The sequence below is a fragment of the Sus scrofa genome, chromosome 11, assembly GCF_000003025.6.
Source record: "Sus scrofa isolate TJ Tabasco breed Duroc chromosome 11, Sscrofa11.1, whole genome shotgun sequence".
Taxonomy (NCBI): domain Eukaryota; kingdom Metazoa; phylum Chordata; class Mammalia; order Artiodactyla; family Suidae; genus Sus; species Sus scrofa.
Window position 1 is genome coordinate 16,395,409 of NC_010453.5, and position 14,049 is coordinate 16,409,457.

Sequence of the window (14,049 nt, forward strand, 5' to 3'; positions counted from 1 at the left end):
TTCTTTACCTTTTTCTGTCTTTGATCTTTATCTGTTTTTCCCCAAATTTAAAGTCATTAAAAGAGTTCCTTGGTGGCTCAGTGTGTTGCGGATCCAGCATTGTCACTGCTGTGGCATGGGTTTAATTGCTGGCCTGGCATGGGTTTAATTGCTGGCCTGGGAACTTCTGCATTTTGCTATCATGGTCAATAAGTAAATAAAGTTATTAAAATGTTATTTTATATTTCTGTATATACTATCTAAAAGTTAATTGAAGTAGCATAGTTTTCAAAAGTAAGTAATACAAATAGCATTTTGTTTTACTGTGTTTTTGTTGGGGGAATAGTATATTGATTTACATATAGAAATATTGGTAGGTAGGATATCATAGAGCAACAAGAAATCAAGGAATGGAATAGTCCTCCTGTAGATAATTTCACTGCAATCCAGTTATAATATCGGGCATTGTCATGTGAATATGGCACAATCCAAGTTGGTGTAGGGATTGAATCTAAGAGAATTTAGCTGCTACCGCAAGACCTTTGGATGCTGCACAAAGACCATGTGATTTATAGTTGGAATCAGGTGTCGGTTTTTTGTTTGTTTTTTGTTTTACAGTAGTTTTGAAGATACTAGGATATCTTGATTTTCTTTGTCTCCTTTTGCCCATTTTTGAGCTAAAATGGTATTTGTGGTGGCCAGGAGGGGAGAGTTATTGTTATATGTGCATAGGTACATACATTTATTATGTATGAGAGTAGAAATTACGTATCATATACCTAACACAGTGTTTGATGTGAGGTAACCACTCAGTAACTGTTTGAATGACAAACAGGAGAGAATGGGCAAGGGACACCTGGACAGATGTTGGATTGAGGTGGTGTACCCTTGTGACCTAGCAAATCATGAATTATTAATTTTAGGAAGCACTTATTTATATTGAGGTAAAGGCAACATCGATGTTTTTTGAAGCTCGTTGAAGTTTGAATAATTCTATTAGGCTATACTCAGTATATCAATAAATATTTCAGTGTCCAGTGCTTAAGTATTTTGAGCTCAGCATGAGGAAGAATTGTAACATGATCCTTGCCTTTGGTGTAGTCACACACATGAAACAATAGCAGAGAGTACAAAATGGTATGTATTTTTTTAAGTGTGTAGTGAAGGAGCTCCCACTGTGGTGCAATGGGTTAAGAACCAGCTGCAGTGGCTCCGGTTGTTACGGAGGTATGGTTTTGATACCTGGGTTAAACAGGTTAAACGATCTGTCTGGTGTTGCTGTAGCTGTGGCTAGGATTCATTTCCTAGCCCAGAATCTCCACAGTGCCATGGGCGTGTCCATTAAAAAAAAAAAAATGTGGTAAAAATGTGTAACAAAATTTACTGTCTGAACCATTTTTAAGTGTCGAGTTAAGTAGTGTTAATTATATTCACATTGTTGTGCGAGGTATTATATATTTAAATTGAGGAGTTCCCAGTGTGGCTTAGCAGGTTAAGAACCCAACTAGTATTTGTGAGGATGTGGGATTCCTCAGTGGGTTAAGGATCCTAGATGTGGCTCGGATCTGGTGTTGCTGTGGTTGTGGCATAGGCCTCAGCTGCAGTTCCAATTTGACAGGTATATATATTCATAAAATAAATGGAAAATAATGTGAGGAGAGGATAAATGCTTTTGGGAAGTGGTGTTCAAAATGTACTGCATGAAGCCAGTCTGAATCCACAGTTTTATTCGAGGAAATGTATATTTAAGTTTGAAAACTACCACTTTCAGAATTTGGAGAAGGAAAGGGGTAAATTATTCAACCAGAGTAATCAGGAAAGGTTTCATGGCGGAAGAGGAAGACTTAAATTGAGCCTTAAGGACTGATTAGAAATTGGATGGGTTGTGGGCAGGAAAAAGGAAAAACATAGTTGAGGGAACGCCTTCAAAGCTCAGAGCTTGGGAATGAACATTGCCTATTTCTAGATTGATGAGAAGACCTGCATTATAAGAATTTGTTGTTTATGTTGAAGGTGAATGGTGTGAGAGGCAAAGCAGTGTGTAAGGAAATGTTTCCCTAAATATGTCCCATCTACCATCAGTGTTGTAGAGGAAGAAGGGAAGGGAAATTCAGGTTTTTTTCCTGCAAGGCCCCAGTAACATTTGAATGTGACTGTGCATTTAAAAGCTGCTGAGGTTATATCCAACATAATTTAATTTTATTTGACCAAAATGTTCTCTGTTTGGAACCATTGTTTCTTGGACACTAGTTTGCAAAATGTATGTGCCACTTACATACACTTAAACTTGCTTGGCTTGATCAAGAAATTTAATATATCAGATATCCCCCTGCTCCCACTTTATGATTGGTTATAATCATAATTAGTGTGTGAAAAGTGTAGACTCATTCATCAGCCATGGAGTATGTGCTATAGTCTGCTAATGATGGAGAGTTATGTGAGTTTAAAGGAAGGTTATGGAAGCATAGAGTATTACATGCCCCTAACCCTTCTGCATCCTTGCTGTTACAAATATGGTCAGCGGACATTAGCATCTCCAAGCCTGCGGTCTTATTAGAAGTGTGAAATTTTAGTCTTTGCCCAAGACCTACTAAACCAGAACCTGCATTTTATTAAGATCTCCATGTGATTCATAGGCACATCAAGAATTGTCATATGCTCTTCTACATCATATCCAGCAAAACTTTGTTTTGTCCTGTCTTGAACACTGTCGGTAGCAGAGAATTTGATATCTTTGATTTAACAAAATGTGTTACCTAGTACTCATAGAATGACTGGGCCAGAGATTTGAATGGAAGTTACTGAATTTATTTCACCTTAGCTATAGAGCATTTGAAAGTTCTCTGCCACTGTATTCCATTGCCTTTGCTGCTATTATTTTTGTACTTGTCTCACCAAGCAATTTCTTTAAGTAGTTATCCTTATTTTAATTTTTCATATTGGACTGTTGTTGAATTTTGCTAAGCTCTGAGTAGGCCTAGTGTTTCTGTAGAACCAGCTCTTAGCACGCTTCCATCTGTATACCTAGTCACTTGGTTAGGTACTTTGATAACAGGTATAGATTGCAGAGTAAATATTCACCTACTGTTTTTCCTTCCTTTTTAAGAAGTTCCTAAAAAGGTACTTATTATTTTAATTTTTAATGTGTAGCTTTGTCAAATTATTAGAATTGGGCTTTAGAGTTTCTTTTAAGAAATTAAATGCTTTAGTTAGTTATTTATAGACTCTCTAAAAATGAATACAATACAAAGATGTAGATGTGAAAAATCCCTTTTTACTCTTTCTATTCCTAACCTACTTCACGTTTAACCTCTGTTTAGTTTACATTTCATCTTAAACGTTGTTTTAAAGTTCAAAAGCTATATGCTATATGTAAAATTTAAAAACAAGAAAGGGGGATTTATATACTGTTCTTAAAATTGTGTTTTTTGACTTTAGGGAAGAAACCCTTTTTTTTTGGAGCCAGCAATAATTATTACAATTACTGATGGGAGCAAGTTGACTACTACCAGTGGAGTCCAGGATGAGGTAAGATATATTTGTATTAGCATGGATTATGCAAATACAGTTGAAAAGTTTTTATTTGTATATGCATTGTAGGATATTGAACACCTTCAATAGATTCTCTCTCTGATTATTTGATATAGTCTAGAGTCGTATGGCTCCTAGCACTCATTTACCTTCTGTTGTTTGTAGCAATGGTCTCTAAATTTTCTTGAATAGGAATCCCTTCTGTGACAAATTTTGGAGCCTACCCCATCCCAATTATATGTGTATTTTTGAGTTAATGTGACGGCCGTAGTGTCAGTTCATATAGTAAATTTAGTAAAACGAATTTTTAGTTTCAGGCTAAAAAATGGAGACAACATTCTAATAATTTCTTCCCATATTTGAGTAGGTAGTCACATGTACTCCACTGTGGAGACTCTAGACAGAGTACAGCAAAGTCAAGAGGAGGTTAAGACTAGGAAAAGTAAAGTTTTTTGGACATTTTAATTCTAAGTCAAATACAGTGTAAGTACTTTATAGCTAACTTTACATATTCTATACCAGCATGCATTGTGTGTGGTGTGAGTGCAGTAGATTTATTTTAACTTTAAGCTGTTTTTATTGTAGTATTTGAACTACTCTTGAACATTATACTTGTGTATTAAAATATATTGATATAGGAAGGAGATGGTTACACCACTTTCTTTGCTTGTGTTTGATTTAGAATCTTAATTTTAATTCTTACTGTTTTTACACAGGCTTTGATTAAGTAGGAAAAGTGTAGTTTTTACGTTTAGTAGTTTTTAGAAATACTTTTCATTTGTGTGACATTGTGGAATGCCAATTGGATATGGAGTTAGGACATGTGGGTTCTAGTCTTTGCTCAGTCCCTTCCTAGCAGTGAAGATTGTACCAGTTACCTAACTTCTTTAAATCTCCATCCTTGTCCATGAAATAAAGATGATAATTCTTGTCTTACCTCATAGGGTTGTTAGAAGACTGATATGTAATCATGTATATGAAAGTGCTTGGTAGGCTGTAACGAAAAGAACACTGTATTGTTGTATCAGGAGGCATGGGAGCTAGTAAAGAATTGTTACTGCCTGATCTTGACTTGGCAGCAAGAGAGCCAGAATTGTTTTGTTGAGTGGTTGATATTAAAGGAAATTCAGGATATAATTTATGAAGAGGCAGTTGAAAAGTTTAGGTAGATTAAAATTCATAATTAAATAATTTATAGTCTGTACATAATTAGAAGTCTTGGAAGACTCAGTGGCTGAACTTAATGGGTTTGGGGGCTTTTCTGAACCTAGTTGATATATATAGACAGTTATATCCTGCCACTGTCAGGAACAGATAAACATTGATTATATACATGAATAAGCAATATGTTGCTTAACTTTATTTTGTTTTTATGGACGGATCCACGATGTATGGAAGTTCCCAGGCCAGGGGCTTGAATCCAAGCCGCAGCTAAGCTTATGATGTGGCTGCAGCAATGCAAGATCCTTTAACCCACTGCACTAGGCCGGGGATCTAACCTACACCTCTGCAGCGACTGAGCCACTACAGTTGGAGTCTTAAACCCTAGTGCCACAGATGGTGCTTATGTTGCTTATCTAAATTTGAAGCTCTTAAATTGATTTGTCCCACTTTTCCTTTTGAAAAATTTGAGTGAGAGAAAGATTGAGGTGTCAATAATCAGGTCAGAAATACTAATAATGATTTTGTTTTGTATTTGTAATGACTGTAAAGGTATTTCTGTTTACATTTTATATTTATACTTACATGAAATATTCCTACATGTCAGATTATCTGTTCAGCATACTCTGTCTTGGCACCTTTGCGGAAAAGACCTTTGGGGTACAATATATTTTGTTCCCATACATCTGAATCTGCTTTGTTTCTAATACTTGTTTTGTAAGACCTCCTTGAGCTTTAAAAAATATCTTGACATATACATGGATGTTGGAATGGCTCACTTTTCTTCTTAGGTCCTTGGAAAAATATTGGAGAAGTAGACCTAAAACTCCTCGCTAGTAAGGTTGGGAAGATTTCCCTATGGGCCAGGATCTTACTTTTTAGTTCTCGTATATCTTCTGTGATATTTAGCATAGTACTGAGAACAGAGTTTACATTAAAAAAAATTATTATTATAGATACTGTTGTGTTGAGTCTGTAGTCATCAAGATCAAAATTGATCACTATTGCTTCTTAACTGAGGTAGAAGATTCATTTGTTATTAGGCAAAGTTTTATTTGGGGTGTATAGTTGGAACATAGGTCCGTGAGTTGTTTGGGGTTTCAAGTTTAGGAGTTTGATCCTCTGCATGTTTGGTTTTTAATGTCTCAACAATACTCATTTTGTGGGCCAGAGAATGTACCCTAAATGTGTATATTGTGGAAGCCTAATTTTAGCTGAAATGTGAGATACTGGTCTCTTCTAGCCCAAATAATTACAGTTGTGTGATTCATTTTGAGGAGAATTATCAATTTATAAAAAGCATAAAGATGCTTTTTAGTTTGCTTGTGTGTGTGTATGTACCCCTGCGTGGTACATATGATCTATATTGTCATACTTTCTACTAGGAAATAACAAGCAGAGTTTTGGCTTTATGTCTCTTTCTCTTCTGTTCTCTTAATCTTCGTCTTTGGCAAAACTTGATTCTTTTTAAAGATTTGTTGGGTGAGTGATTATGTTGATGATTTCCACATTAGTACATATGTAGTGTGTATAATTCTTGACTGGCTGTGACTGCTATTGATGTGACCTGCTACTGTTTATGGAGTTGGGCACCCCACCCATACAAGACCCTTTGTTCAGTAATTACGTTATCTCACATAGTATATTTTACCTGTTCTGCTAGTGCTGTTTTGTGGGAATAAGTATTCCTGCTGCTTTGAAATCATCCTCATGGAATATAAGGAAACATGGAGCTCCTCTAGTATTTTTTTATTTTACAAATAAGGAAATTGAGATCCAGGGAGAGAAAAAGATTTGCTCAAGGTTACAACATTTATTATTGCCAAAACCTGATTAGAATTGATCTGAGTTCTGAAGACATCCTAGCCCCTCAAGACCCAGTGCCCTTGTCTTTCTGTTTGATTCTATTTTTGTCTGTTCATGAAATTTACATTCGACTTACCTGATTTCTTATTGGGCTACTTCCCCTTTCTATACAGTTGTGACATAGGTATTATGTTCTTATTCATTCAGTATCCCTTAAATGACTATTATGGCCATGGCGTTTCTAGACAGTGAAGATAATGGAGATGAATAAGGTGAATTTCTGGTTCTCAAATTCACAGTGTTATGGGGAAGGATTGCCTGTTAAGTGGTTTTATGAATGATAAAAGAGAGATACACACTGAGTGTATGAGAGGACTAAAGAGGCGGAGGGGAAGGTCAGTATACCTATCTTGGGCATAGGTCAAACCAAGTGTAATAGGAATTTTTATAGTCATTTTAATTTTGATTAATTTCAAAGATCTTGTGGATGATTTGGTATAGGATGTGCTTCATAGATTATATCTGTGAAAGTTATAAAGAAACCTGGTACAAAGTTGTTTTAGGCCTAGAAAATAGTTAATGGAAAAAATTGGTGCTGTAGTGCCTCTTGACCTGGCTAAATTTGCACAGGCCAGTTTGATGTAATTTCTTATAACTTTCTTATCAAAATAATACAGGAATACCATTTCCTCTATGACAGGTCGTCATTTAGCAGTGTATTTGGAGTTAGAAGAGAAGCAGCTTGTATTGTGGACAGAAATCTTGAGCTGTATACAATCATTCTGCCTTAATTCATGATTTTAATTCTCTTTTTTGGCCTATTGTCTCATTGTTTGAGTTGCTCATGAGTGTGTTTCTAGTGTAGTGTGTTTGGTGAAATCTGTAGGACTTTTGATGATTGCTTGTGATAGAAAAATATGTGTGTATTTTTTGCCTTTTTTTCTCTTTCAATGTAGTTATGTGATAAAACCGGTTTGCGTTTTTTTTCGCTCATGAGATATGAATTAGATGGGACTTTGAATTCTAATACACAAGAAGTTTCTGTTTCTTATTTCCATAATCATCGTCTTTGTTGTTGATAAGCATACTTGTGGCCAAAAACTCACAGTACCATTCATCATGTTATATTACCAGTGTATCAGATATTTTGGTAGACTTACCAAATAGAGTTACTGAAAAAGATTATTTCTGGTTTTTATTGCCTGCAAAGATCTTCTAATACTTCTTTGCAGTGGAAAACTATTTCGTGCTATGATTCCAGGAATATGTGGCTAACTATATTGCTCAATAAAGTAGCCAGAAGAAATCCTGCCAGTACCTTCTTGGTGCTGAATGACATTCCAGGATCGTGTAGCAGTTATTTTTCTCTTCCTTGAAAGTGCTAATAGTAGTGTTATCTTTCAAATATTGAGATTTGCTGAAGACTCTTTCTGCGTCTCTTTATCAATGTTGTGATTGTCCTGAAGGCTAACGTGTGCAGTCAAAAGAACCTAGTGGCTTTTGAGATTAAAAGCTTTGCTTTCTTATGAGCTTTCCCACCTTTTTAAGAGAAACTAGGACAACTGCTTTCATAACTTTTTGGAAGATGTTCAGGAAAGGCATGTGTTTGTAGAGAGAGAATGTCTGAGTAACCTTAACTGTGTGTTCAAGTGGCTCAACTTGCCACTTCTCAAAAGGTGATGCAGAAGTCCCATCAGTCTGTGAGATGTGGTTTGGTATTAGTAATTTTTCTGGATCATTCTGGGCAGTGCAAATGGTTTCACCTCTTACAAGGATAATCTATAATTAGGATCTATAATTAGGATCTTCATGATCCATACTGATTAAAAAATCCAGAACTTTAAAATGTTTCTAGTATCTGAAGTAATTCAGAAACCATCTCTCCCCTGTAAAATGTTTTTATTTCACTAAAATCACCAAAAATATGTGCCAAAAAGCTGTCAAAACATTTTTTTTTTTCCTTTTTTGGCTGTCCTGCTGCATATGGATTTCCCCAGCCAAGCATCAGATGGTTGTGACCTACACTGCCAGCTGCTGTGGCAATGCAGGATCCTTTACCCACTGTACTGGGCTGAGGAACAAACCTGAGTCCCGGCATTCTGGAGACGACTGCTGATCCTGTTGTGCCTCAGTGGGAACTCCGGTCAAAACTATTTTTATTGTTTATGCAAAGATTTTTAAACATATTTAAAATTGTTTCCCAGTACGCTTAGAATTTTGTCTTTATTTAATTTTTTTAAAAAGACCTCTAGGGAATCTTGAGGGATGTCATTGTAGTTTGACAGAATGTATTAAACAAATCTGTGTGTAAATGCATTTCTGAGGTTTTATCCTTAACCCTCAGTAGTGCTGCCTTTGCATCTTGGATATTACTAGGGGCTCAGTAGCGTTACCAAGATTAGCTCCTGTCTTACTGATAGTGATTCACATGTTCTAAACATGTATAGAACATTACTGCTTATGTTAGTCTCTATCAGTTTGACTTTCCAAGAACATTTACTAAGAATTTGTTGGATATAGGTAATTTGCATTTTTTTCACACATGTATTTGACCCTGACCTCTCAATCCCTGGATTTATCACCTCTTGGTGTGCTATAGAAATATATTTATCTGCAATTATTAGTATTTGAAAATTTGTAATTATAATAAAAATGCATAATTAAAAGGTTGATGATATATTTCAATTTAATATCTATAGTGAATTTTCTGCAGATCAAATTTGCAATACTCTTTTTGAGTATACCTTTTTTCAAGGTCATGTGCAAAGAAAATCTTTTAAGGATTGCCTCTAGACCAATGCTATAATAGAAGAATTACAAAGGAAGGCTGGCTGATCACTCTTGTGAGGCTGTATGGCTACAATTACTAATCTGTTATCTAGAATTCTGTGTTAAGATACATAGAAATGGTTTTTATGGGGAAGCAACTTCGCCCTGCATTTATTAGCTTGTCAGAACCAGTAAGCAATGAAATATTGCACATTTAAGGAAAATTTCATTTAGAGGTATTTCTATTACTTGTCTGATTCTAGCTCTTCCATATATAAACTACTGTGATATTTAGAAAAGTAGTTTTCACATGGCTGCATCAAAATCACCTGGTATTTTATAAAATATAATGCCACATTTCTAATTCTGGGAATTTTTGTTCTGTTGATCTGAACAGGAACCTGGGAATCTATTTTTGAAAGTGTCCCAGTTGATTCTGATAACACACAGTCAGGTTTGGAAACACAGCTGAACTACAAATATATATATTTTTTAAAACTATAAAAAATGCATGTGAAAATGAACAACTTGAACAAAACAAAGCAGTTTTTAACTTAAAAGGCCAGCAGTATGTCTTTTTAAGATAAAAATTAGGAGTTCCCATCGTGGTGCAGTGGTTAACGAATCTGACTAGGAACCATGAGGTTGCGGGTTCGGTCCCTGGCCTTGTTCAGTGGGTTAACGATCCGGCTTTGCCAGTGAGCTGTGGTGTAGGTTGCAGACGCGGCTCGGATCCCGTGTTGCTGTGGCTTTGGCTTTGGTGTAGGCCGGGGGCTGCAGCTCTGATTCGACCCCTAGCCTGGGAACCTCCATATGCCGCAGGAGCGGCCCAAGAAATGGCAAAAAGACAAAAAAAAAAAAAAAAAAAAAAAAATTCTTGACCTTTAGAATTATTAGACTTGGGACTGAGTATCCAAGGGATATGGAATAGGTCTTCTGTGAATATTTTTTATTGCATTCGATGTGACTTAGAATCAGTTATTGGATAGCCCTAAAATATTAACTTCTGTGCCGACTCCAGTCTACCTGTAGTTCCTGCTGTGGTGTGCTGTATTGACGAGGACTCTTAGACTCTTGAGAATGAGATGGGGTGGAGGAGGAAAGGGTAAATAAGGGGGAGTAATTAATTCATATTATCTGTGCTGTGCTTGCTATATCTGACTTAGGAATTTTTATCAAAAGGACTACAGAGTATCCTGTTATACCTTAATTCCTGACTTGAATGTTCATAACTAGCATTATTTAAAAAAAAAATATATATATATATAAAGAATTGGTGACAGTTACACTTAATTTCTGCTTTCTAGAGAGTTGCTGCTAACATACTCTTCCATATGAATTGTCCCAATTTTGAATACTTAAAGTATATTTTAGATTGATTCAGCAATTTTTTGTGTGTGATTCATAGTGACTATGTACAAGAATAATGGCACACCATACATTTCTATCTAGTACTGCTATATTCTAGGTACTGGGGGGACAATGATGGAATTAAAATTAAGCAAGGCTTTTGCCCCTATAAAACATGTTATTTTGAAGATAGGGAAGTAAATAAAATAAGCTTTTTGTGTGTTTGTTTTTTTAGGGCTGTACCCGTGGCATATGGAAGTTCCCAGGTGAGAGGTCAAATTGGAGCTGCAGCTGCCGGCCTACACCACAGCCACAGCAACGTGGAATCAAAGCTGCGTCTGCAACCTATACCACAGCTCACGGCAATCTTAAGCCGCTGAGCGAGGCCAGGGATCGAATCTGCATCCTCCTGGATACTAGTTGGATTTTGTTACCAATGAGCCACGACGGGAACTCCCTAAATAAGCATTTTTAATGCTCTGAGATCAATCTCATGGCACAAATAAAGAGAGAAGCTAAGTTTTGAGGGATGAGAAGGGATTGAGCCATAACATTTCAGAAAGAAGGAACAGCATATACAAGTATAAAGGCATGAAAACAGTGCATTGGGAGGCTGTAAACTATATGAGCACAGTTATATGTAATTATAATAAAAATGCATAATTGAAAGAAGTTGATGATGTATTTCAATTTAATATCTACAGTGCATTTTCAGCAGTCCACATTTTTGAGTATGCCTTTAGTGCAGGTAGGAGGAAGGGACTTGAAATGTAGCTTGAGGCGGGATGATACCACCTAAGGAGACTGGACATCATCCTATTAACACTGGCAGAGGAGGTATTGAAAGTTTTAAGTAGGTGAGTTACATGATCAGATTTGCATTTTAGTAAGTGTACTCTGCCAGCAGCATGAAAGAAGATAGATTTGAAAGATGGGTAAATTGGTAAGGATTAGCAAACAACATACAACCACCCAGGAGAAACAGGCTGTGCTAAAACTAAGCCAGTGCTGGCTAGGCAGGTGGAAATCTGACAGATGTAGTCAGCAGGTATGTTAGGCATCCCTGTGCTCAGGGATGGTACGGGAGACGAAAGCAAAGTATCGGACAGGGCTGCTGACCCCAGGGTTCGGGTCTGGGTTCAGAGATTCTGTGGATTCTCTGCAGTGGTATCCAGACATGGTCTAGATGTGTATGCACGTGTTCCTGGGGGACAGAGGTCTAGAGCTCTACTCATATTCTCAGAAAGTAAAAACAAAACAAATCGAAAATATTGTTTACTAGTACCCACAGTCCACTAGTATTTTGAGGTTTCCACCTTAGTAGTCTGTGTGGCTGTTGGTAGTGGTAACTGAAAGGGGAATATTGGAAAAGTAGCAGAAAAGAATATAAAATAATTGATGGAGTATCATTATTTTTAGGGTACAAATATATTAAAGGAGTTATAAGCAAACTTTTTTGCCTTTTAACAGTATGTCTTGGAAAAAGTATTTTGTATTTAAAAACAGAGAAAAAGTGAAATTTTATCTCTGGATCCTGATAGAATTTTTATTTTGAAGCAGATTAAATCAATAAATTGTTAAGTAATCTTACCATTTATTATCAGATCTATAAATTTTTTTTGTTTGTTTTAAGGCCATGATGTGAACATCTTACAGTGCTTTTTTTTTTCTTTTGTTGTCTTTTTGCCTTTTCTGGGGCTGCTCCCGCGGCATATGGAGATTCCCAGGCTAGGGGTCTAATCGGAGCTGTAGCTGCCAACCTATGCCAGAGCCACAGCAACGCCAGATCCGAGCCGCGTCTGCAACCTACACCACAGCTCACGGCAATGCTGGATCCTTAACCCACTGGGTGAGGCCAGGGATCGAACCCACAACCTCATGGTTCCTAGTCGGATTCGTGAACCACTGCGCCACGACGGGAACTCCAACAGTGCTTATTTTAAAGAAGTGTAAAAACTGAAATTCAGAGTGTTAGAACAAGAGCATTGTGTGTGTGTGTGTGGCGGGGGGTATACCTTTGTAGTAGTGTCAAGTCATTTAGAGAGGATGCAAGTGTAATTTCTTTTCTCTTCATCAGTATGTAATTTATAGGTAGTAGTAGATTGCCTTTGACTGCATGGCAGTTTTCTGCCAGTTAAACTCAGTTCAGGTCAGTCTATTAGATATATTTCAGATGACAACTTGAAAGTATGAAAGAGCTGAGTACTTGATCTCCTGATGAGTCACACTTACCTGGGCCTTAGGTTGTTTGTCTTTTATAAGTACCTTTATTATATTCTTTATGATATTATTTAGCTGTGTTGCATAATAGTATTTTATGTAACTTCCTCTTTGAATTGCTCTTTGCAGATGTAATACAGTAGATACACAGTTTTTTTATGTTTGTGTTTTTGGAATAAACGTTGTGCAGTGACTGGAACTATGATCTTTACATCAAGGCAAGGCTACATTTTGATCTAGACAAGGCTATTTTGGTATATTTTTCCCCACGTTCTGTCTTTTCAGGTTGAATTACTGATTTTTTCCCCCTTTGTTTTGTTTGTTGTGGTTTTGATGTTCTTTTTCCTTTCAGCTAAAGGAGCAATCCAGTGGTTTTCAAGAAGTGCCAAAGTGCACTGACGGTCTCATGATGACTGGTGCCTCAGGGAGGGTCATGATTCCTGGATACAGGATCGACCTGATCCTGGATGTCACTTCAAGCAGTCAGATCGTGGGGAAAAGCCTTGTCTAATGGCTAGCCTTCCTCAAAAGTCTGATGCTAGTCATCTCGGAAGGCCTCAGAGAAAGCCTTGAAGGTGAGCAGAGTAGAGTGTAGTTCTCTCTGGGGGCTGTGACTATTTGTTGGAGAATATGATGCAACACAGAATGACAACCCTAACTTGACAAATCTAGGTTCAATTGGTAAATTAACTTTAGCTTATAAATTTATTGAGGATGGTGATCAGAACCTGACTTTTAAGTTACTAGGAATTTGGTATTAGGCCTTTCAGAACCTTAGATTAGTATCTGTTTGTCTTACATGGAAACAGTATATCACAACTAAGGGACGTTTTAGTTACAGAACTGCATCATGTTAAGTACTGATGGATTTAAAAAAATGTAGTGAGGTGCTCTCTTAGTTTATATATTTGTCATATATTGATTATATATCAGACAATTGGGCTTTAGAATTTGGAAGGACACACTGGCATTTGATTATTACAGAGATTTTTAAAAAAACATAGTGGCTTCTGAAGAGGTTTGGGTTTATGTAACACACATTTTATTACATTCAACTTAAAGGATATTAGGACTCTCTGCATCATTTGCCTAACATTTTTAGTCCCATGAAAAGATTCTTTAGAGATGTTTTGAGCATTTTGGTATGGGAGAGGTTTAATTCTAAGGTTTTTTCTGTGTGCTTTGAAGCACTTACAGAACCTAGTTGTTCATAAAATAATCTTGATTGCTAAA

General features: G+C 36.6%; 1 protein-coding gene across 6 annotated transcripts in view; it reads left to right on the forward strand.

Annotated features, from left to right (window-relative positions):
* The window catches only part of INTS6 (integrator complex subunit 6), a 94,871-nt gene that overhangs the window by 22,033 nt on the left and 58,789 nt on the right, over positions 1-14,049 (forward strand). For 3 of the 6 annotated variants that reach the window (XM_021065287.1, XM_021065288.1, XM_021065289.1), the window contains exon 4: positions 3,418-3,507. In XM_021065287.1, the coding sequence (XP_020920946.1) occupies positions 3,418-3,507 (90 nt within the window). Of the gene's footprint in view, positions 1-3,415; positions 3,508-13,168; positions 13,392-14,049 lie in introns of those variants that run through there. The other 3 variants (XR_002336536.1, XM_021065290.1, XM_021065291.1) reach the window with 2 other exon arrangements.